Source organism: Symphodus melops (genome assembly GCF_947650265.1).
Source record: "Symphodus melops genome assembly, contig: SUPER_20_unloc_6, whole genome shotgun sequence".
In the NCBI taxonomy this organism is placed as follows: domain Eukaryota; kingdom Metazoa; phylum Chordata; class Actinopteri; order Labriformes; family Labridae; genus Symphodus; species Symphodus melops.
In genome coordinates, this window is record NW_027636782.1 from 21,540 (window position 1) to 47,521 (window position 25,982).

Here is a 25,982-nt window from a genome sequence, read left to right on the forward strand (position 1 = left end):
AAACCTAAATACATCATATATCAAATAAGCCCACGTTACAACAATGTGACGTCTACAAAATTCATGTTCCAGCACCTCATCTTTCAGTTAAACTTGGGTGACGCCAACTATGAAGCCCGTCTGCACTAAATCAGGTTTGACGGTCCTCAGAGCAAGAACCCTTCTGACCGCTGAAGGGACAAACAGACGCAGTGTATCAGCAGATTTATATCAGTGCAGGCTCCAGTTCTACCCCTTACCTGTCCTTACAAGGAGGTTCATACAGTCAGTTCATATTCCTGTGTAAAACACACTCAGTGATGATGTGAGGTCTGTTTATTAGACAGCAGATTGTCAGTAAGAGCAGCTCTGATCACGTCAATGACATGTCAGAGTACAGAGACCTATAAAATAACATATATCTTAACATCACCTAACAAGGTTAGAATGAAAAACTCTGGCAGCAAAGTGAGCACTGATGTAAATACACAGTCTGACCACATGAGGGCGCTGTGTTGCACTGCTCTGTAAAAGGTCCATGATCACAGGAAGTTTGATTCTGACATGAGAAAGTGTCTCCAGTCGCAGAGTTCAAACTTCAGCATGTTCTTCTTCAACCTCACATAGTTATTAAACGCACTGTGGGTTTTCTACCACTAGGGGCATCACCGTTACAACAACAGCAAAGCAGTCTGATGATGTCATGAGGTTAAGTTGTGCGGTATCATGGGAGCTGTTGACCTGTTGATGTTAGAACTTGTTTTTTACAGAATTCTTGAGAAGGCAGAAGTCAACATGAGATCCGTTTGTTAAACACAAAAGGTTTCTCACGTGTTAGTTTGAACTCGATACAAGTAGAAAACCTGTAAGAAACAGTCACTGGTTTGGGGTAGGGATTGGCTGGGTCACTGGTTTTGGTGGTCACTGGTTTGGGGTAGGGATTGGATTCAGGGTCGTCACTGGGTTACAGGAAGGTCATTGGTTGGGCGTGGTCACTGGTTGGTCACTGGTTTTGGGCTAGTTACTGGTTGAAGTTGGTCACTGGTTTCAGGGTGGTCACTGGTTTGGGGTGCAGCGGTGGCTTTTGTAGGTCCCCAGGTGTCTGAAGCTCCGTCCACAGGTGTGGCAGCAGTACGGCGTTGCCCCACTGTGGATCCTCTGGTGGGTGTAGAGATTTCCCAGCTCCTTGAAACGGCGTCCACACTGGGGGCAGGCGTATGGACTCTCCCCGGTGTGGACCCTCTGGTGTCTTTTCAGTCCGGACAACACAGAGAAACCTTTTCCACACTGGGGGCAGGGGAAGGGGCTCTGGGCTCCACTGTGCACCAGGCGGTGACTCTTGAGGCGTGCGGCATGTCTGAAGCGCTCGCCGCACTCCGGGCACATGAAGGGCTTCTCGCCGGTGTGGATCCTCTGATGCTGCCGGAGGTTCCCCAGGTAGTTAAAGTGCCGCCCACAGTCTGCACACTCGTAACCCCCATCCGTCTTCACTTCCCTCTTAACATGCCCCGCCCCTCCCCGAGCCACTTCCCCCGCTATGGCCTCGCCCTGTACCCCCCGGCTCTTCCTGAGCTCAGCTCCGCCTTCTGTCGAGGGGGGTGCGAGGCCTGTAGCCTGCAAAGCCTGCATAGCGTTGGCAGAGTCAAGGTGTATCAGTTTAATGTGCTCCTCCAGGTACACAGAGTCTGGACAAAAGGTTCCACACAGCGAGCAGAAGAAGGAGACGGAAGGGAACTGACCTGTGACACAAAAAGACAAGTTTCAGTGTTATCTTTACACCCCCCCCCCCTCCCCCCCGACCTGAAAAGGTGGAGCTAAACCCTGCAGTCCTCTGATTGGTTGAAAGAATGGTCACTTCCTGTGTTAGGTGGTGGGCGTGTTTAAAGCATTGATTGTTAGCGTGTGTATTTGTCCTCGCCGCTCACAGCCTTCTCTGAAACAAAGCTGGATTGAGTTCTTGTAATAAAGAGTCACATGACAGTGACAGAGGAGATGACCTGCTGGATGTCTCCAGCGTTGGTTTGGTTTGTGGAGCGTTTTTCTCCTTTGTTGAATTTATTAGTTAGCGGTTAGCTGTTAGCCGCTAGCTGCTATCATATGACGCTATTTAGCGGCTATCGGCATCCGGTTTACACGCCGCCTACCAAATAGGGCACGGGTGGAAACACAAACAGGATCGGGCTTTATCAAACCAAACCGTACCGATCCGTACCGGACTGCTGGGTGGAAACGGGGCTCATGTGCGTCCCACTGAGTCTCTGTGAGTCCCTTTGAGTCCTCATGAGTCTCTATCTGTCCCTACGAGTCCATGTGAGTCCCTATGCGTCCTGTGTGATGGTTTAAAGCGTTTTTTAAAGGTACCGTCACATCAAGCAGACAGCAAAGAGCTACTGGCGAAGAAAGCCGCCTGTGGCGTTGGTGCACGTCACTTTCTACCCTGGCCAAAAGATTGCACTAGAACACACCGCAAAGACTACAGGCGACGGCCAACCACCACGTACGTTCTGCACATGCGTGAGAAGCAATCGCTCTTCAGGCCATCAGGCGGCGGTAGTCTGTCATCGTCGTTCCAAAAAAGGTCAAACCGGCATAAAAGTGGGACAATCAATCTTTATTTCATCGCTAATTCAACATTGTTACAAGAAAAAACCTCTTTATTTAATATGTAACACAAGAGCAGGTAAGAAGACCACACACGCCGCTTTTACACCGCTCAGCACTCCTAGTCAAGGTACTTCTAATCATAGGCGGATATCCAGGGGGGGGGGGGGGTCCGGACCCCCCCAATCCTAGAAGAATAGTGAATTGTCTCCCCCAGTAATCATGTGATCATAAACACGTGATTCTGAGTGACATATTAATGCGTTAGGGTTAACCCATCCTTACTGTGACTCACCTCCTGCAGCTCGCTCTCCCCCTTCCTCAGGACTCCCCCCCTCCCCAGGATCTCCGTGATCTTCCATAGAGAACTCTGAGGTCTGGACCTGTGACAGGGGGTCCTGATCCTCCCTTTTTGCTGACTCCTCTTCCTCCTCTTCCTCTTCCTCTGTCTCTGTAAGGGGGGGGTTCTCACACTCCTTCAGGCCTGTCAAAATACACAAACAGTCCTTTGGCTCCCTCTGCTGGTTACTGGTCAAACTTTGTCAATAACCTCACAGACGGACCTGTTTATACCTGGACAGGTGACCCTGAGTCTATGACAGACCTGTTATAACTCTCTCTACATTAACACACCTGTACCTGGAGTTTATACCTGGACAGGTGACCCTGAGTCTATGATAGACCTGTTATAACTCTCTCTACATTTACACACCTGTACCTGGAGTTTATACCTGGACAGGTGACCCTGAGTCTATGACAGACCTGTTATAACTCTCTCTACATTAACACACCTGTACCTGGAGTTTATACCTGGACAGGTGACCCTGAGTCTATGACAGACCTGTTATAACTCTCTCTACATTAACACACCTGTACCTGGAGTTTATACCTGGACAGGTGACCCTGAGTCTATGACAGACCTGTTATATCTCTCTCTACACTATCACACCTGTACCTGGAGTTTATACCTGGACAGGTGACCCTGAGTCTATGACAGACCTGTTATAACTCTCTACACTATCACACCTGTACCTGGAGTTTATACCTGGACAGGTGACCCTGAGTCTATGACAGACCTGTTATAACTCTCTCTACATTTACACACCTGTACCTGGAGTTTATACCTGGACAGGTGACCCTGAGTCTATGACAGACCTGTTATAACTCTCTCTACATTAACACACCTGTACCTGGAGTTTATACCTGGACAGGTGACCCTGAGTCTATGATAGACCTGTTATAACTCTCTCTACATTAACACACCTGTACCTGGAGTTTATACCTGGACAGGTGACCCTGAGTCTATGATAGACCTGTTATAACTCTCTCTACATTTACACACCTGTATCTACAGTTTATTGACCTGCTCTGTGACCACGCCCCCTCAGACCTGGTCATACCTGTCAGGTGTGCGGACAGCTCCGTTGGGGGGGTCCAGTCATAGTCATAGTCCCTCTTACTTCCCGGGGGGAGCAGGCTGAACAGTTCTTCTGAGGTTGACTCTGAGTCTCCAGGCCCAGATCCGGGTCCGGCCCACAGGTGGAGTGACTGCGGGTCCGGGTTCTGGTCCTGCTCAGGGTCCTGCCCCCCCCTTGAGGTTTTCATTAAGTGGTCGCAGATCGCGTCGATGTTTTCCTTCTTCACCCCGGACTGGAGGGTCCGGGTCCTGCGTGGGTCAACGAGACCGGCTCTGTTAGAGTCCAGCTTCTTTTGACTAGGATCCAGTGTTGTTCCTGCATAGAACGGGTCCCTTTGATCCGGGTCCAGTCGTGCCTTCAGGACCCGGATCTCCTCGGTCTTCTCCCGCAGTTCGGTCTTCAGGACCCGGATCCGGACGCTGACCATATCGCGGATGTCGTTCAGAGCCGAGTCCAGGACCACGGTCAGCTTCCGGCCCAAGTGCTCCGTGATGTGGCTCACCGACAGAAGCAGCTCCTCGTCCTGATCCTGATCTAGGAAGTCCGCATCAGTATGGCTTGAGGTCCCGGGAGGCTCCATGAAGACCGGGTTCAGGTCCGGGATCAGGTCTGGAGACAGACTCTGAGTCCGTCTGCGGCTCATGATGCACCAGGTCCGGGTCTGCAGCAGAGTCCGGATCACAGCTAACAGCTAATGTTAGTGTGAGGCTAAAAGTCAGGCTAGCATAATTAACAGGAGCAGACACTTCCGGGTTTTCTTCCAATCAAAAGCTGCCTTATGTTGAACAGCAGCGCTGTGAGACTCTTATTTTGAAAGCACCAACCGGAAGTGAGTGTTGCTTTTTTCACGAGTTGACATAGAATACCACAGAAGAAGAGTGAGAGAATTCAGATCAGTTATAGAAGCAGCGCCCTCCTCAGTCCACAAGAGTCCGGGAATCACAACTAGAACCAGCTGTGTGTGAGGGGGGGGGGTGCTGATGAGGGTCTGTGTTATTGGGGGGGGGGGGGGGGGGGGGGGGGAGAGAAGGAGGAGAAGGAGGGGGAAGAGGAGGAGGAGGGGGAGGAGGAGGAGGAGGAGGAAGAAGAGGAGGAGGAGGAAGAGGAGGAGGGGGAAGAAGAGGAGGAGGAGGAGGGGGAAGAGGAGAAGGAGGGGGAAGAGGAGGAGGAGGAAGAAGAGAAGGAGGGGGAAGAGGAGGAGGAGGAAGAGGAGGAGGAGGAACAAGAGAAGGAGAAGGAGGGGAAAGAAGAGAAGGAGGGGGAAGAGGAGGAGGAGGAGGAGGGGGAAGAGGAGGAGGAGGAGGAAGAAGAGGAGGAGGGGGAAGAGGAGGAGGAGGAAGAGGAGGAGGAGGGGGAAGAGGAGGAGGAGGGGGAAGAGGAGGAGGAGGAGGAGGAAGAGGAGGAGGAGGAGGAAGAAGAGAAGGAGGGGGAAGAGGAGGAGGAGGAGGAGGTCCAGCTGCTCTTTACGGACTCTGTCACAATAAAAAAAAAAATACACTCCATTATAGAATATAAAGACATTAACAGATAACGTACGTGTGTGTGTGTGTGTGTGTGTGTGTGTGTGTGTGTGTGTGTGTGTGTGTGTGTGTGTGTGTGTGCGTGCGTGTGTGTGTGTGTGTGTGTGTGTGTGTGTGTGTGTGTGTGTGTGTGTGTGTGTGTGTGTGTGTGTGTGTGTGTGCGTGTGTGTGCGTGTGTGTGTGTGTGTGTGTGCGTGAGTTCAGACAGGAAGACTGGTGTTATTCTTACATTCATTCTTAAACCTACTACCACCTGTATCTCTCTCTCTGGCGAGCAGCTGATCATGGGCGTGTATCATCCTGGAATTAACCAACCAGACTCTGCCATGAACTGTCTCTACCAATCAATGGCTTTCTGTCAATAGTTTAAACTCTCTCTCTTCCAGTCATCCTGTAGCTGCAGGCAGACGCTGCAATACGCTCTTCATGCTGAATATGCGGGCAGCGAGAGACGCTGCTTAAATCAGATTCAACTGAAAAGGAGAAAGTCATCTCCACTCCAACGACCTCAGCCCCAATGAAAGGACACGCAGGAGCAGGAAGCAGGAAGCAGGAAGCAGGAAGCAGGAAACAGGAAGCAACCTGATCATCCAAAATCTGTGAAGTTCAGTAATTACCTCAAAGCTGCATCATGTCTCTCACAGGCGCTTCAATTCATTTCTCACTCAAAATACAGCTTCAAGAATAATGTTCATACTGCATTTAATCCACTCAGCTGTTCAGTGTCATTTAATCCACTCAGTGTCATTTAATCCACTCAGCTGCTCAGTGTCATTTAATCCACTCAGTGTCATTTAATCCACTCAGCTGTTCAGTGTCATTTAATCCACTCAGCTGTTCAGTGTCATTTAATCCACTCAGCTGCTCAGTGTCATTTAATCCACTCAGCTGCTCAGTGTCATTTAATCCACTCAGCTGCTGGCCTCCGGTCTCAGGCACATCCTTGTTAACTTTTATTTCGTAAGGAAGCCGACATCATGGCTGACACGACTAAGCTCGTTTATGTCACAATAACTTGAGAAACCTATAATTACAGTGTCGGGCTAATCCTTAAACCGTGGTTAACTAATCTGTTTATATGAGTTAATGGGTTCATCACGACCCGGCTCCTCGGAGCAGTTCACCTGTGTGACACACTACTTTCTTTTAATGTTAATTTCACACAGTGTCTCGTCATTCAGTCACTCGGCCCAATAAGTCAGATATGAAAATCTACTAGATCGGCTGATCAATCTGCTCATCAGTTCATTGCTCATCAATTACTCATTCAATTATTTAAATAAACGGAGAGTAGTGAACTAATGGCATCTTAGCAGTAGGAATAATCATATCAATATGTTAAACAATAAGCGTAATTCCATGCTCTATTCTTTTAACCATTTAAACTGAGATCTGTCAGAGAAGCTCTTTAGAAGTCGTCTTTAATCACAACAGGATTTGTCGTCAGCTGTTTGACTTCTCGTTTACTCAGGGTGTTATTAATTTATTTATGCCGGTCATTCAAGAATATGTTTCCAGCATGAACAGGCTAGTAGTCCATTTTATTTGTGCCTGGGTTTATTCAACATATTGTTGTGTCTTTTCAACGTTCATCAGATTAAGTCATACTAGGGCGGCATAAATACTTGTGAGGATTTGCATTATGACGTCTGGAATTAATTCATATTTAATCAATTATGAGTAATATGTTTTATCTAACAAGCCATACTTGGCATGATCATTTACCTCGTTTGTCACCCAAATTAAATCTGATTTCAAGTTACGGAACATGTATTCGAATACAGGTTGCTAAAGGAGGGTCAAACTTGATGCAGCTTGACTAGTTCATGCAAACACTATCAATTAGAATGGACTTGAATGGGATATGCTGAAATATTTCAAAACGTAAATGCAGATAAAATGTAAATGCCGACAAAGAAGTCTCTACAGACTTTCAAGCCCTTCGTTCAGAGGAAGGATGGTCCCTCTGATCCACTAGATGTTGCCATCGGGCATTAGCATGAATCCAAAACAACTCAAACTGCATCGTCACATTAACAGGCTAACGGTTGCGCCCGAGTAGGCTTATAGCCCCACTTTACATAATTCTATACATTACCATAATCTTAAATGTTAAAGACATTCAGATTAATGGCGGGTGTCGTGTTTTTCTGTCTATAAATCTGCAGCTTAACAACTTCATGCTCAAAGGGACGAGCGGCTGGGCAGCCCTCGTAAACCAAATGTAGATCCCGTAATTACAGCTCAGTCATCATCAGAGATAGCGGGACTCGGGCGTCGCTCTCTTGGAGGTCAGCAAGACTAAGAGAGACAAGTACACAGGATATACTCGATCTCTGCTATATGCACTCTAAAAAATGTTCTAATTCAGTCTTTAAACCAGGTAATGGCCAGATATCGCGGTAATTCAAATCAGCACCACAGGTGGCGCTGTTGTGTTATAAGTGAATGTCATTTCACTCTGGCAGTTGTCCGGCTGGCAGATAAACTCTAATTCAGCAATGAGTCCACATAGTTTACTACTGCTAAAGTATAAGTGATTTAGCATGCGTGTTGAACCTAATTTAGGTGGTGATGATAATCATAGATTAAAGCACACATGGAGTTCTCACTCTATTGTCAGTCAACGAGCTGTGGCTAACCAGCCATATAGGATTCTGCTCATGGCTCTAGCTTCTCCACCCATACCAACCAGCAGCTCAATCACACTCTGCATCGGCATGGTAGTCTACAGGCCATTTACATTTAGGTTAATCGGAACGCAAATCGGATGACTCGGTGGGTCTGCACATTATGAAAAATTCTGTCTCAGTCAAATCTGTCTCAGCTTCAGTATGGACTGCAGATTTGTAAACTGTTATTAATCCAGGTAAACACTTGTTGATGAACTCGTCTGTTTTGTCATAAATCAGGTTACAACTATTCAGTTGTACAATGCATCCTAATCGTTCAGTCGCAACAGCAACAAGAACTCAGTCATCATGGCAGCAGGACGGTCATTCATTGCTATAAGTCATGTCCAATACAATCCTAATCATCCATCATAAAACTGAAATTCCATATCTTGGTCTTCAATTCGTTCAGACCTTCCTGGACCTGCAAACTTCGTCAGCAGTTACATGTGTACCAAGGATGCTGCTAATAATGCTAACATGGTTTGCTTTTTGCAGCATCTCAACCTGGTCATCACAGGTTCCTGAGCATCAAGATTCGACTCCTATTTTTATGCATCTTGTATTTCTTTATTCTACATCATTAATGATTACAAATGTTTCATAATCACTTCTTCATGACTTTAACATCTACAGCTATTTTTTCCACGCATGTTGCCATGGTAGCACCTAAAAGAATTTCTGAGTACGCTGCCTCGCTCATGAAGCTCTGGTTAGCTTGCTTGCGCTGGCTGATTGAATCACATTGCACCAAGGTCAACTAAACTTATTTCATACCGGCGACGTGTTACATCAATCACGAGCCATAAATAAATTAGGTTCATGGCTATTCAGGTAATTCCTTTAGAATAGTCGGCTCCACATCAGCAGTCAATCCAGGTGTCCTTTTCTCCTCGACAACTCGGATGATGGTCTTCCCCTGACTTCCAGTCCTATATTTGTCCAGTTATCTGGCGGTTCGGTAAGATGACTAAAGTGCTATCAAATGGTAAGAAAACATATAACTGGTGGTGGTGTATTTAATGATGTCTATAAGGGTTAGGGTTAGTACCCTTAAGTACTTACCCTTAAGTCTGATTTTCTTCTAAATTACGGGCGTCACGTTTACAGTCTTTATTCTTCTCACAGTCATGTTGGCCACGTGTCGGGTCTAACAGACCCAATACACGCTGGGCCAGATGGCTACTATGTCAGACCATTAGAGAGTCATGCCAGGCCACATGTCAGCGGTCGCCGAACCCTACGTGTCGGGCCACATGACCAGAGGGCAGCTTAGTAGTCATGCTGGCCACGTTTCAGGTCTCGGCAGACCCCGGATACACCAGGCCAGATGGCTACAGGGTAGGCTTAAGAGTCATGCCGGGCCACACGTCAGCGGTCGCCGAACCCTACATGCCGGGCCACATGACTAAGGGCGGCTAGCAGTCTTCCAGGCCACGTGTCGGTCAACGGACCGAGATACGCAGGCCGGATAGCGGCTGGTCAGTCCTCGTTTTCGTGCGGGCCACATGTTAGCGGTCGCTGAACCCTACATGCAGGTCACATGATTACAGGGCAGATTAGCAGTCATGCTGGCCACGTGTCAGGTCTGTCAGATCCATTACACGTCGGGCCAGATGGCTATAGGTCAGGTACAGTAGTCGTGCCGGGCTACTTGTCTGCGGCCGGCGAGCCCAACATGCGTGCCACACGACTATAGGGCAGATTAAAAGGGTCATGCAAAGCCACGTCAGGTGAGAACCTAGACTGGCGCATGATCAGGTAAGTCACCATACAATAACTACACGGGGTGAATATTCTGATCGTATTTAACAATTAATCAATGTTCATCATCTAACTCATAAAAATGTTTCCCACAGACTCCAGGCAGCCGGAAGGTAAAACCTATTGATGGGTTGAATAATATAACTGTCCCTAAAGCTGAATCTATCAACAGACTGGATTGTACTCATGCAGCATAATCACGGCCGTGGTTCTATTCTGACAGATACACTGAGACGTTGTGCAGGCTGAGGAATAGACGTTTATTGATTGGAGGTAGAGCCCTTATATACAGTACAACAGATGCCACAAATTCCTTCCCACTTTAGATACTTCTGTACATGGTATGAAGAAACACATGACCTTTACTCTTTGAATGTCATTCCTATATCTGAGGAGCACTTTAACATTGAACTGTCTACTGAGGCAAAACCTTATACTTTCATGATACCTCGTGTGTCTCTCCCAATATGGTCATGTCTTCTCTAAATAGATCATGGTCTGCTCACAGCAAAGTTTTCTCTACAAGATATATCCAAACTGAACGTCTCAACAGAAATTCGTACTATCAGTTCCCCCTTTTTTTTATGTAACAGGTTTTTCTTTAGGGGAACCAAATCTTGGTTTTCCTAAAACAGGCGCTCACCATCACCTTCTACAAGAGTATGGTCCATGTCTTATATCTATAAGAGATCAAAATTATTCTATCTTGACCCAAATAACATAAAAATGTTAGAAGAGTGGCTGAAAATTACAGATACAACTCATAGACCATAAACTTGCTTACAGGAGACCAAAACCTTATCTCTTTACTTAAATTTGCAAGATGTTTTAGTGCAAAGAAAGAAATTAGGATGAAAAGAACTCCTGAGTACTATTTGACTAAACAGAACCGGTGGGAAAACCCTATATTTTATTCAATTGCCTATTTCTAGGGAGAAACCCAATCTGTGTTCTGCTATCTCTTTTTCTTATGGTGAGTACACAGTACATCTAAAACAGAAAATGAATAAACAAGAGTAAATAAAATAAAAACATAACACAAAATGAAACCAAAATCTAATACTTATTCATATCACATCCCTCTCTTTTTTTCTTTTTTTTTTTTTTTTTCTTTTATGTCACATGATATTATTTAAAACAAAAACATAACTGCAAACTCAAATGACTAAATCTTTCTTTGACATGGAAGACACGGCCCCAAATCCAAAATAACAAACAAAAACCCATGTTAACTAGAAATAAAAAATCTAACCTATCGCGCAAAAAGAACAACAATACTAACCTCCCTGTCTATTCATAAACAGGAGAAAAGTTGTGTCACCTACAATAGGAAATGCAGCACGTGTATCCCCATGGCAAAGGGACGTGGAATCCCTTCCACTGTCTGGGGTCATTAGAATCCCTTAATAAACTTATGTCAATGATATAAGGGTGTAAGGCGCAGAGCATCATCATCATCACACAGTCAGTCCACATTATTGATGTAGGAAATGGAACCAGAATCTGCAGAAGAGGTCGATTCTGGACTGCATGATGCATGATCCCCTGGCACAACCCCTGGAGGACAGTAGAAGGCCACGTTCCTAACAGGATGTTGAAACATAGTCAAAATAGTAACTGAGTTGACAGATATGAGAATCAATGCATGGTTCCTGAGCAAGGTTGCGTGCTTTACGTTCACGCATAATTGTGGGTGAGTCCAGAAGATAAGAGAAAAACAAATAACAGAGTATTGCCCCACGTATCATTGTAAGATATTGAACAAGATCTTTCCTAAAATATTTGAATCTCTGAATCAGTCTGTACTTCCCTTGTCCATGACGTAGCTGGCAGCTGTCACGTCTTGTAAAGTCGATGGGTTCACAGTCACCAATGTCACAGCTCCCGGTGTTGTCTGCGGGGCTGCCTTGACCCTGGACGCGTGAATCCATTGTGGTTGACCTTTTACTTTGAGTGCCGTTCTTGTAACAAGAAGTACTTGAGTGGGCGGTCCAAAGCGTGGCTCGCCTTCTTTTGGTTTTAAGCTGCGAACTAGGACGTAGTCACCCGGTTGGAAATTATGGATAGGGGTATCAGGAGGTGAGGGCAAAGCATCAGTCACTTGTCTTGAGTACTCGGAAACAAAAGAAAACAAATGTTTAACATATGTCTGTTGCATTTCTTGTAATTGTGTCAGATCAAAAAATGGTTTTTCGTGCATCATCACACCCAAAGGAAATGGTCGTCCCATTAGGACTTCATGCGGAGACAATCCAGTAGTTTCGTTAGGCATGGATCGAATAGATAACAAAGTTAAAGGCAATGCATCAACCCAAGTCATTTGTCGTGATTGATGTATCTTAATCAATTTGTCCTTTATTGTGCGATTAGTTCGTTCAACTTGTCCTGAACCTTGTGGAGAATATGGTATGTGAAAAGTCCATTTGATACCTAATGCTAATGCCAGTAGTTTAGTCACCCTAGAGGTATGACCCTTATCAGAGTCAATACCATAAGGAATTCCAAACCTCGGAATAACATGTTCCATCAAACACTTAACCACTGTCTGAGCATTTTCTTTCCTTGTAGGAAAGGCTTCAGGCCATTTTGAAAATCGATCCACTATAACTAAAAGATATGCAAATCCTTTAGCTTTTGGGAGGTGTGTAAAATCTATTTGCAAGTGTTGAAATGGTCCCTCTGGTTTAAGTAAGTGTTGTCGTTTCGGTGGGTTAACATGTGGATTACATCTGGCACAAATCAAGCATCTTTGAGTAAATGCTCTGGCATGCTGTTCTATTCCCTTTGCATAAAATAGTCTGGAAACATAATCTGTTATAGCTTTATAATTAACATGATTTATTCCATGTATATAGGCAATGAGAGTGTCATAAGCCAGTTTTGGTAAAACAATTCGTTGACGTAAATCTTTCCACAATCCATCACCATCCATATAACAGCCTTTATCCTTCCAAGACTGTACTTCAGACTCTGTAGCCTGAGTTTGGAACGATATTAAGTCTGTAACAGTGAAAGGTGGATCAGAAATTGTTGTAATAGTCATCTCAGTATTTAACCAAGGTGGGAGTGAAGCATTCATTGCCGCATCTTTTGCGTGATGATCAGCTAAATTATTACCTTTAGCTATATCAGAATCACCTTTGGAATGCCCAGCACATTTGACAATAGCAATGTGTTCTGGCAGCATTATGGCTGACAATAAGTCCTTTATTAAGTTGCAATTCAGAATTGGTTTACCCGCATTAGTTATGAAGCCTCTGTTGGCCCATATTTTGCTGAAGTCATGAGCTGCCGAAAATGCATATTTAGAGTCAGTATAAATAGTAACTGATTTACCTTCAGCTAATATACATGCTCTAGTTAGTGCGACCAATTCCGCTGCTTGTGCAGATAGTGATGGCAATCGATATGCTTCTACACAATGGCCATGGTTATCAACGATAGCATATCCTGAAAGAATAGTGGTGTCATTTGGGCGCATAGAGGAGCCATCACAATAAAAATGAAATCATTTTGTTGTAATGGTGTTTGTTGTAGATCTGCTCGAATGCTTGATGTAGAATTGATTAAGTCCATACAGTCGTGTACATAATCACTGTCCTCAGGCTGAACAGCATGTAACAATGATTTTAAATGAAGAGCTGGATTCGTACACGTTGTAGTGGACAAAGTCAAATTCTGGGTACCCGTCAAAATATGTTCGTAATTACTTCGTCTTTGACTCGTCATGTGTTGCGTGGTGATGTTGCGCAGAATAATATCTACTGTATGAGATGTGTGTAAAGTCATTGGATGACCCAGAACTATGGTTTGTGCTTTCTCAACCATTATGGCAGCGGCTGCAACGGCTCTTAAACATGGGACCATGCCTTGTATTATTACTGGTAAAGATTTGGAGTAATATGCTACTGGTCTCATGCCACCACCGTGCGACTGTGCCAAGACTGCTGAAACAACTTGGCCATCCTCTGCAACATACAAATGAAATGGCAAGTTATAGTCTGGAAGACCTAGTGCCGGTGCACTACAAAGAAGAAATTTTATATGCCGAAAGGCATGTTTCATGTCGTCAGACCACTGTACTTTTTCAGGGGCGTCCTTTATTGTAGCTTTCCGCAAAATAGAATCATATGTAGCGTACTCAGCAAGCCATGCTCGGCAATAATTAACTAACCCCAGAACTGACAACATTTCTGATTTCGTCTGTGGTTTTGTAATGTCCATGATCGTTTTGATCCTATCAGGAGATAGATATCGACATCCATCCTTCAAAACATAACCCAAATAATTGACCATTGGTTGACAAAACTGAAGTTTAGCAAGTGATGCTCGATGTCCCCCGAAGGCAAGGTGAGTCAAAAGTGCTAAAGAATCTTGTGTGCAATCTGATTCAGTAGGAGACGCAATCATGATATCGTCACAATAACACAATAATGAAGATGGACCAGGTAAAATCAATTGAGACAAATGTGCATTTACTGCAGCCGAGTAAACAGAAGCTGAGTCGATAAAACCCATGGGTAACCTCAGCCATACATACTGTTCACCCTTATAAGTAAATGCAAATAAGTCTTGTGTATTTTCATGTACAGGAATCGAGAAGTATGCAGAACAAAGGTCCACAACCGTGTACCACTTTGAGTCTGCTGGAAGCGCAGCCAAAATAGCATTTGTATCAGGAACAACAGGTGCCATTGGAAAGACAGCTTCATTAATTTTCCTCAAATCCTGTGTAAACCGATATTTATTAGTACCAGGTTTCAAAATTGGATTTATAGGTGTATTATTTTGTGAACGTCTCTTGACAATTACTCCTTGTTGTAATAGGCTTTTGATAACTGGTTGGATGCCTTCTTCTTTTTCTTTTGACAAGGGATATTGCTTCACATAAACTGGATATTTTGAGTAGTTAATGTGAGCTTCGTATGGCTGAACATCCAAAAGTCCGACATGATTAGCATGCAATGCCCATAGTTCAGATGGAACAGAGGCCAATATTGAAGGAGGCTTCAGCAAAATTTCTTTGTCTACAAGTTGAACTTGTGGCTTGATTGTATTAGATAGAGTTTTTATGAAGAAATGTGTGGGGTTATCTCCATACGACCAAATAATATAATCTTTATTTCGGTCTTCATTGTCAGGAAGTTCATTAAGATGTTGGCCACATGAATTCAGCAAATAGACAAGGTCGGTGAAGTTGTTTTGAATAGCACACACGAAGAATTCAACAATACCAAAAATATTTCGCCACAACAACAAAAGACCACGTGGTGAAACATAAAAGCATTGTGGAACCTCATTCATGTGTGTTTGATCGATCTTTGAGTCAGAAAAAGGGTTGATCAACAGGCTTCATTTTCAGGATATGAGCTGCTACTGCTGCTTGACACGACGCTAATTGTTTCAGTCCTTTCATTGTGAACAGCTCGTTGATTAAATCAATATTTATCAAGACAGAGGTCGCATGATATGAATCATGAACAATTTCAGAAAATAGTTGATATGCTCTGTGTGTTGGTATATGAATTTCAACACCATCATCTGAACATACAATGGTAGCATTGAGCTTGCTCAATAAATCACGACCTAATAAGGACATAGGAACAGTGGAGCTTACAATAAATGAGTGTTGGAGTTGTTTGTCATCCCATTCTATCTGTAATGGTATAGACAAGATTGAACGGTTTTTTTGAAGTTATAGGACAAATCAAATCCTCTTTGTTTAAACAAGATAGCGTCGCTCCAGTATCAACCAAAAAAGGAACCTTTTTACCTGAAACATATAAGCTTAGTTGTGGTATCCCAGAAGGGGTGTTAGAGATCTGAAACTGTGGAACATTGATTATAATTTTAATATTATCATCTATGTCCCAAGACCGGTGGAGTCATTTTCACCATATCATGTCACCCATCCTATTTGTTTGTCCCTCTCGAGTCAGCTGTTGATTTGCACCTAAATCCGGTTGACCTGTCTGATAAGAATCATTTGCATCTTGTTGAGGCATTGTAATTTCTGGTGGAGCACAAAATCTTCCTGCAGGTTGATTGTCTCTTTGCCATTTCAAATGGCACTCTCTTGCCCAATGACCTTTCTGATAACAGAATGAACAAACATCTGATGTATTCCTAAATCTTCCTCGTCTGTTGAATCCTCTCCCTCTCTGAGAAATCTGATACTCTCCCGGCCTGTAGGGCGGCCTGGTCTGTGAGAAGTTGTAGTCTCTATAAATACCTCTACCTCTCTGAGGGAAGTTCTGGTATGCCATTAAACGTGTGTCCGTCACAGGAATCTGAAAATCTAGCATACCAGGGTTAACGGAATTGAACAGTCCAATAGCATCCAATTCTCTGATTTTCTTCAACAGATCATTTGGACTCAAGGAATACACATTTGGTGCAGACAATTTCAGAGTATATGCAGATTGATCACCAATACCATTCAGAAACATTGAAGTAAAGAAAGGATCCTCTTTATCAGAAATGTCTAGTTTAGCTTGTTCCTTCCAGCATTTTTGGAATCTGGATGCATAGTCTGACATGTGTTCATTAGGTTGACGTTTACAGTTTAAGATTTGTGTCACATCCCTATCCTGGGCTGCATTTTTTTGCAAAAAGTCAGTCAGTTGTTGAATGTGAGTTTCTTTATGTTTTCTAGTTAACCAAGGAAACTTTCCTTCCAAGTCCACTTCGCCAGCCACAGGACCATCATAACCATAACTCAATGAATCACATTCATCCATCAACGTTTCCACTTTAATATTAGGCATCAAAGTACAGAGAATGTAGCGAAGATCTTTCCCAGACATTGAACCATGTGTCAACAAGGAGCTCCACCAATTAATAAATCCCTTTGGATTACTTAATGGCGGTGGTGCATCTTGTGTGATTCTAGAGATATCAGCGAGAGTTAAAGGTTTATTAATAACTTTGTCGTCGAATACAACAAGTGGAGCAGTAATGTTTGTGTTACCAATAGAACTAGTTGATTCGTCATTTTCAGTACCCATTCTGACCTGTTCAGTCATCTTGTCTTCATCAATCAATTGCTTAAGTTTGACATAAGCTTCTTTGACGTCACTGTCAGAAATTGTAGATAAAATTCCATGCAGAAGTTTTGAATCAAGTGGTTTATGAAGATCAATCCTTTCCTTTTGATCATCTTGAAGTCTCGCAATTATAGCATCAAAATCGCAAAACAGCTTCTTTGCGACAGGATCAATGTCATGTCCTGTTTTCAACAAGGAGAAAATCTTTTTAAAGTCACTCCTCATACATTCAGAGGTGTAGGCCATTTGTTCCTTAATAATGAGTGATGTGTTACCAGCATTCTGTCTCTCTATAGATTCAAAAACCTTTCGACCATTCTTTAACCATAAAATAATGCAAGTCATTCTCCAGGCTTTTACTTCACTTGACACCGTCTGCTTGAATGGAAACACGATTGTAGGAATCGCATTACGAGTACAGGGATTCTTCCCCAAGTCTCTGTCAGTCAGCACTGATTGAGCTATCAGCCCCTCACAAATGTCATCGTCGTCAGACTGTCCGGCTGCAAAAGCTATGTGTGGTACATGTGATACTACATGTGTTAACTTCTTGGAATGTTGTCCCTCTGTAACATCAGAGCAGGAATCTTGTATTTCATTGACACCAGCTTAAACCATCGTAAAGTCAACGTGTTTGTTGGTTCTACATTTCCCCTTGTCATTAATTTTAACGTTGCCAGGCCACTGAGAAGTCATCAACTCCCATGCTCTGAACACAGACAGCATGTATTCTTTATCCCACATCGGATCACAAACAGAAGTATTGTCAACTAAATAACCACGAAGCAGATCAAGTTTGCGTTTTTCAAAACTTCCTTCTATGGGATAACGATTATCAGTCCATGAAGCCAACGTGCTTAAAAAGGTTCTACATAGTAAAAACCTATTTTGCTCTGAATCCATTCTCTCGGGGTCATATTTTTGACAGGTTTGTCAGGTAACAGAGTTAAGTTGGGATTGGCTTTTAACAAGGCTTTCATAGCTTTACGTTCTGTTCTGGGTAAATCAAGCACAGTTTTATATTTGATACTGGGTATAGTATTCGTTGAAGTTTTACTACTTTGATTCCCCATGGTCTAATTTATTTGATGTTTTACTAAATTAATGAAAAAGTTTTCAAGAGAGATAGTTTGTGCAAGTTATATTTTATCTAAAGCAATTTTAGTATGTTACGTATTAGTAGTTAGTGAGGTCTATTAAACAATATAACGTTTCAAAAGGAATTAAGATATTTTAAATGTTTATATTTATATTGACATGTACTAAACAACAAACAGGCATGCACACTGTATATGCTGCAAAATAAATACAGTCTGTAATAATTTTGTTTTGAAATTTTTTTTTTTTTTTTTTTGAAATCTAAATTTTGTTTCCTGGATGGTATGATCATAAAATTGATTGCTCGAGACTTTATTAGACACAATATATAAAACAAGACAACAACATAAATCAACGATCAACAAACAACAAATCAGGCCTATTCAGTCATTTTTGGTTCATTCAGTACTTTGTATTTTTCGCGTCGAATGTCTTACCATATGTCTGCATTGACGTCTTGCCATCCACATTGAAGTCTTACCGTATGTCTGCATCAATGTCTTAAGATTTATTTATTTATTTTTATTTATTTTATTTTATTTTATTTATTATTATTATTATTATTATTTTTTTATATTTTATATTTATTTATTTTTTAAATTTTATTTATTTATTTATTTATTTTGTTTCGTGTTGAAGTCTTACCATATGTCTGCATCAACGTTTTATGATTCGCTTTGACTCAGGCGTCTATTCGCCTCCAGGCTTCCACTCGCCTATTTATAGAAATCTGACTCCCTTGGCGTCCACTCGCCAATCTTCACAAATAATGATACTTTATAACCCAAAGATGAACTTTGTCATAGTAGAAAGTCCTCTAATGAGTTATTAGTATATCACATAAAACAAAGAACAATACAACAACATAGAACAACATAGAACGATTTTATGATCCATATAGTCCAGGAATTATAGCACTTTAAAGTAAATTCAAGTATAATATCTATTTTTCCAATTAAAATTGATAGAAGCAGCCGCAAACAGATTCTTTATTGACAGAGATTTACACTTCTCACCCAGCAAAGTAGTTAAGAAAATCAACCACTCACCTGGGCTTGAAGTCTCCGTCAATCTGTTCGTAGACGCCACTGATGGGTTGAATAATATAACTGTCCCTAAAGCTGAATCTATCAACAGACTGGATTGTACTCATGCAGCATAATCACGGCCGTGGTTCTATTCTGACAGATACACTGAGACGTTGTGCAGGCTGAGGAATAGACGTTTATTCAATGGAGGTAGAGCCCTTATATACAGTACAACAGATGCCACAAATTCCTTCCCACTTTAGATACTTCTGTACATAGTATGAAGAAACACATGACCTTTACTCTTTGAATGTCATTCCTATATCTGAGGAGCACTTTAACATTGAACTGTCTACTGAGGCAAAACCTTATACTTTCATGATACCTCGTGTGTCTCTCCCAATATGGTCATGTCTTCTCTAAATAGATCATGGTCTGCTCACAGCAAAGTTTTCTCTACAAGATATATCCAAACTGAACGTCTCAACAGAAATTCGTACTATCACCTATAATGATTCTACCTTTGTCTTTCTCACTTTGTTTTGGGGGTCATCCTGTCCTGCGTCGGCCTCACTACCCCTCAGAGCTCATGAAGTCGTCATGACGGAGTCTCGCCCCCAAAACACTTTGCACATTTCATTCTACAATTGTTGCTCATTTCATTGTTAATAAATAATTGTTAGACTTAGACTGAACTTTATTGATCCTTTTGGGATGACTCCCTCCAGGACATTTAGGTTCCATCTTCATTCTTTATTAAGTTTCTCCTGATTGAACTTTATTTACCTCCTTTTTTTGTTTTTTCCTCAAGCTGCACCTTCACCCCCTGATGCTATTTATAATGTTCTCATGTTCTACTCCACTGTGTTCTGTTTATAATGTTCTCATGTTCTACTCCACTGTATTCTGTTTATAATGTTCTCATGTTCTACTCCACTGTATTCTGTTTATAATGTTCTCATGTTCTACTCCACTGTATTCTGTTTATAATGTTCTCATGTTCTACTCCACTGTGTTCTGTTTATAATGTTCTCATGTTCTACTCCACTGTATTCTGTTAATAATGTTCTCATGTTCTACTCCACTGTGTTCTGTTAATAATGTTCTCATGTTCTACTCCACTGTGTTCTGTTTATAATGTTCTCATGTTCTACTCCACTGTATTCTGTTTATAATGTTCTCATGTTCTACTCCACTGTGTTCTGTTTATAATGTTCTCATGTTCTACTCCACTGTATTCTGTTTATAATGTTCTCATGTTCTACTCCACTGTATTCTGTTTATAATGTTCTCATGTTCTACTCCACTGTGTTCTGTTTATAATGTTCTCATGTTCTACTCCACTGTATTCTGTTTATAATGTTCTCATGTTCTACTCCACTGTGTTCTGTTAATAATGTTCTCATGTTCTACTCCACTGTGTTCTGTTAATAATGTTCTCATGTTCTACTCCACTGTATTCTGTTTATAATGTTCTCATGTTCTACTCCACTGTATTCTGTTAATAATGTTCTCATGTTCTACTCCACTGTATTCTGTTTATAATGTTCTCATGTTCTACTCCACTGTATTCTGTTAATAATGTTCTCATGTTCTACTCCACTGTATTCTGTTTATAATGTTCTCATGTTCTACTCCACTGTATTCTGTTTATAATGTTCTCATGTTCTACTCCACTTTATTCTGTTTATAATGTTCTCATGTTCTACTCCACTGTATTCTGTTTATAATGTTCTCATGTTCTACTCCACTGTATTCTGTTTATAATGTTCTCATGTTCTACTCCACTGTGTTCTGTTTATAATGTTCTCATGTTCTACTCCACTGTATTCTGTTTATAATGTTCTCATGTTCTACTCCACTGTATTCTGTTTGTAATGTTCTCATGTTCTACTCCAATGTATTCTGTTTATAATGTTCTCATGTTCTACTCCACTGTATTCTGTTTATAATGTTCTCATGTTCTACTCCAATGTATTCTGTTAATAATGTTCTCATGTTCTACTCCACTGTATTCTGTTTATAATGTTCTCATGTTCTACTCCACTGTATTCTGTTTATAATGTTCTCATGTTCTACTCCACTGTGTTCTGTTTATAATGTTCTCATGTTCTACTCCACTGTATTCTGTTTATAATGTTCTCATGTTCTACTCCACTGTATTCTGTTAATAATGTTCTCATGTTCTACTCCACTGTATTCTGTTTATAATGTTCTCATGTTCTACTCCACTGTATTCTGTTTATAATGTTCTCATGTTCTACTCCACTTTATTCTGTTTATAATGTTCTCATGTTCTACTCCACTGTATTCTGTTTATAATGTTCTCATGTTCTACTCCACTGTATTCTGTTTATAATGTTCTCATGTTCTACTCCACTGTGTTCTGTTTATAATGTTCTCATGTTCTACTCCACTGTATTCTGTTTATAATGTTCTCATGTTCTACTCCACTGTATTCTGTTTGTAATGTTCTCATGTTCTACTCCAATGTATTCTGTTTATAATGTTCTCATGTTCTACTCCACTGTATTCTGTTTATAATGTTCTCATGTTCTACTCCAATGTATTCTGTTAATAATGTTCTCATGTTCTACTCCACTGTATTCTGTTTATAATGTTCTCATGTTCTACTCCACTGTATTCTGTTTATAATGTTCTCATGTTCTACTCCACTGTGTTCTGTTTATAATGTTCTCATGTTCTACTCCACTGTATTCTGTTTATAATGTTCTCATGTTCTACTCCACTGTATTCTGTTTGTAATGTTCTCATGTTCTACTCCAATGTATTCTGTTTATAATGTTCTCATGTTCTACTCCACTGTATTCTGTTTATAATGTTCTCATGTTCTACTCCACTGTATTCTGTTTATAATGTTCTCATGTTCTACTCCACTTTATTCTGTTAATAATGTTCTCATGTTCTACTCCACTTTATTCTGTTAATAATGTTCTCATGTTCTACTCCACTTTATTCTGTTAATAATGTTCTCATGTTCTACTCCACTGTATTCTGTTAATAATGTTCTCATGTTCTACTCCACTGTATTCAGACAGAATTGCGCATGTATGACGTCACAGCTATAAGACGTGACGTCACGGTTTATTTGAGTTCTCCTGGTTTTAAAACATAATTTGTGTGCGTAAATCAGTATAATATATCAATATGTCCTGTATATGCAAAACTAGAACCATCTCCTTCTGAAGAACGAGGAGGTGAAAAACGGTTTGAATACATTCAAACTTAAAGGAACATTTGTCAAAGACACTTTTACTTTGAAAAGCTTTTAAAAGAAAGCTCCACCCCTGTCACTTGACAGCAGTCTCTCCTGCACGCGCACACAGGAGCAGAGGAGGGAGGCACGTGACGGTGATCAGTGACCACCGGGGAAACTTCACGGTCTTACTGGACATGTCTACCGGACCGGACCGAGAGTCCCGCGGCAACTGGTCCCAGAGAACAGGCTCTGCAGGCGGGCAGCAGCCCCGGGAGGCTCCAGGTAAATCCCGGAGCTCCAGAGGGGGTAAGAGAAATGTCATCTGTTTAAAGATTAGAGATTAAAGAGGATCGATTATAGATAATTATATCATTATTTGTATTGTATTTTTAATGTTTTGCTGTTTTTTATAGTGTGTACAGCACTTGGGTCAACCAAGGTTGTTTAAATGTGCTATAGAAACTTTGATTGGTTGATTGATAATAAATGTAAACAGATAAATATAAAGATTAAAGCTATAAAGGTTATTCAATCAGTTATATTGGTGTCTGATTTATAAACTGATAAGACTTTGGCATGTTTACATTATATCACAAACACTTTGATTATGTATGAATCTAAAGTATTTATAAACATTGATCTGATCTCTAAACGGACACTCAATGTTTTAAATATCAATCTGAATTCAATAAGAGCAAAACACGTGAACTTCTAAATTATAAACGTCTAAACATCGACACTTAAATTCATCTATATATGTAAATGTTCTCCGGAGGTCATGTTCTCCACGTACAGAGGTCATGTTCTCCACGTACAGAGGTCATGTTCTCCACGTACAGAGGTCATGTTCGCCACGTACAGAGGTCGTGTTCTCCACGTACAGAGGTCGTGTTCTCCACGTACAGAGGTCGTGTTCTCCATGAGAACGAGAGAGAGACGCAGAGGAAGTCTTAAATCGTGGTCTGTACGAAGCATTGATGTAGTCTAATTAATGTGATCAGCAGCCTCTACCATCAGTGTGTGAATGTGTCTGAATGGATGAGTTCATACTGATGGACTCTTTACTCTGCAGCAGCCTCTACCATCAGTGTGTGAATGTGTCTGAATGGATGAGTTCATACTGATGGACTCTGCAGCAGCCTCTACCATCAGTGTGTGAGTGTGTCTGAATGGATGAGTTCATACTGATGGACTCTGCAGCAGCCTCTACCATCAGTGTGAATGTGTAGGTGTGACCTGTGGTGTGAAGTTAGAGTTGTTACACTGTGCTGGTGAACTTCATGTCACCATGGTAACTAAACAATGACACAACTCAAGTTACAGACAATTTTCCAGATAAAGTTTAGTGACAACAGCTGCTGAAACAGGAAGTGGACAGTTGGAGGGAAGGATCAGAGTTATGTTGTCCGTGTGTTTCACAGGGCGTAGCTCCTGCAGAGACACTGCCAGTCTGAGGAGATCTCTGTCCACGAGTGACGACTCATTTCCAACAGGTGAGATGAGACAGGTGTGTTTCTTTATATCAGATTCAGACAACGATTAAACATTAAAGTCAGAGTGAGCTGACTGACAGAAGGCAGCAGGAGCCAGTGGGAGGGGCCTAGACTGTCTGCACGCCACCTCTACCGTCTCTACAGACTGTCTGCACGCCACCTCTACAGACTGTCTGCACGCCACCTCTACAGACTGTCTGCACGCCGCCTCTACCGTCTCTACAGACTGTCTGCACGCCACCTCTACAGACTGTCTGCACGCCACCTCTACAGACTGTCTGCACGCCACCTCTACAGACTGTCTGCACGCCACCTCTACCGTCTCTACAGACTGTCTGCACGCCACCTCTACAGACTGTCTGCACGCCACCTCTACCGTCTCTACAGACTGTCTGCACGCCACCTCTACCGTCTCTACAGACTGTCTGCACGCCACCTCTACAGACTGTCTGCACGCCACCTCTACAGACTGTCTGCACGCCACCTCTACAGACTGTCTGCACGCCACCTCTACAGACTGTCTGCACGCCACCTCTACAGACTGTCTGCACGCCACCTCTACAGACTGTCTGCACGCCACCTCTACAGACTGTCTGCACGCCACCTCTACAGACTGTCTGCACGCCACCTCTACAGACTGTCTGCACGCCACCTCTACAGGCTGTCTGCACGCCACCTCTACAGACTGTCTGCACGCCACCTCTACAGACTGTCTGCACGCCACCTCTACAGGCTGTCTGCACGCCACCTCTACAGACTGTCTGCACGCCACCTCTACAGACTGTCTGCACGCCACCTCTACAGACTGTCTGCACGCCACCTCTACAGACTGTCTGCACGCCACCTCTACAGACTGTCTGCACGCCATCTCTACAGACTGTCTGCACGCCACCTCTACCGTCTCTACAGACTGTCTGCACGCCACCTCTACAGACTGTCTGCACGCCGCCTCTACAGACTGTCTGCACGCCACCTCTACCGTCTCCGTGCTCTCCTCAACCTGCTGCATTGTGTTTCCTGTTCTCCACTCTAAGCCGCTCCACAGTATTGACTGATACATATTTCTATAATGGAGGACTCTGCTGCTTGGTACTGAGGCCCCGCCCCCCTCCATGAGGAGAATCCGGAGCAGTCCTCCTGATGTTACCTCGATGGATGCTTGTATTTGATTCGAGATTAGCTGTTAGGAACATTTCAAAACTTGATGTCCAGACTCCGCCCCCTTAATGGACCACAGGTGGTCACATGACCAGAGTTTAAACATTTTTATGATTCTCATTAAAGTCGAGTCATGAGACAAAGGCTGAGAGGACGTTTATACCTTGAACCTGCAGCTCCTCTTTGGTCACTCATTAAACGCTGAGTCAGTCTGCAGCCTGACCCAACGTGTGTGTGTGTGTGTGTGTGTGTGTGTGTGTGTGTGTGTGTGTGTGTGTGTGTGTGTGTGTGTGTGTGTGTGTGTGTGTGTAGCTCTGCCTGTCCTCCTGGAGTGTGTTCGGGGTTCGGAGCGACTTCCTGCAGACGACGGTTTTCAGGAAGAGCTGAGAGGAAAACTGAGGAGCCTGCAGACTGACAGCAGAGGGGTCACCGCTCTGTTCATGGTACACACACACACACACACACACACACACACACACACACACTCCTCTTGATGCACGCTGCATGATGACGATGATAAAGTGAACCCTGGTGGACTGCGTCAGAACAGTGTGGGGGAGTTTTGATCTGGTCCCTGAAGCCTCTCTTTAAGCGCACTGAGAGCATCCTGTGTAAACTCAGGCCAGGCTGAACTTTGACCCCTGCATAGAGTGACCCAACAGGAAACACAAAAGAGTCTGTGACCATAAAGTCGCTTCTTCCTGCCTGTTTCCCCCGATGTGCGAGTGGCAGTTTGTCGACACAGAACCTCTAAAGACACACAGACAAGCGTCCACACATTAATATATATTAAATATAAAAACATGTTTCTGTTCTGTCCCTCTGCAGGAGCTCTCTGCTCATCTCATCTCCATCAACAGTGAAGAAAACGTCTTTTTGATCACCTTTAAAACATTTGAGGAAATCTGGAAGTTCACCACGTATTACAGGATAGGTAGGTGTGACTGGTTCAGCTGACTCTCCACATGTCTGGTCTAATGGTTAA

The 25,982-nt window shown here is 42.7% G+C and overlaps 2 protein-coding genes across 3 annotated transcripts in view; one reads left to right on the plus strand and one right to left on the minus strand.

The window, feature by feature from the left end:
* Positions 1-300: 300 nt before the first annotated feature.
* Positions 301-4,774, minus strand: znf16l (zinc finger protein 16 like). Its single transcript, XM_079373414.1, has 3 exons — positions 3,981-4,774; positions 2,876-3,064; positions 301-1,718 (listed from the first exon to the last, which is right to left on the minus strand). The coding sequence occupies exons 1-3, from the start codon at positions 4,639-4,641 to the stop codon at positions 1,036-1,038; spliced, it is 1,533 nt and encodes a 510-aa protein (XP_079229540.1). The 5' UTR covers positions 4,642-4,774; the 3' UTR covers positions 301-1,035.
* The window catches only part of sh3tc1 (SH3 domain and tetratricopeptide repeats 1), a 30,028-nt gene continuing 8,786 nt past the window's right edge, over positions 4,741-25,982 (plus strand). The window contains exons 1-5 of one of the 2 annotated variants that reach the window (XM_079373412.1): positions 4,741-4,827; positions 22,474-22,652; positions 23,768-23,839; positions 25,310-25,440; positions 25,826-25,931. In XM_079373412.1, coding sequence (XP_079229538.1) covers positions 22,541-22,652; positions 23,768-23,839; positions 25,310-25,440; positions 25,826-25,931 — 421 coding nt within the window. In that variant the 5' untranslated portion in view covers positions 4,741-4,827; positions 22,474-22,540. Of the gene's footprint in view, positions 4,828-5,370; positions 5,535-22,473; positions 22,653-23,767; positions 23,840-25,309; positions 25,441-25,825; positions 25,932-25,982 lie in introns of those variants that run through there. The other variant, XM_079373413.1, reaches the window with a different exon arrangement.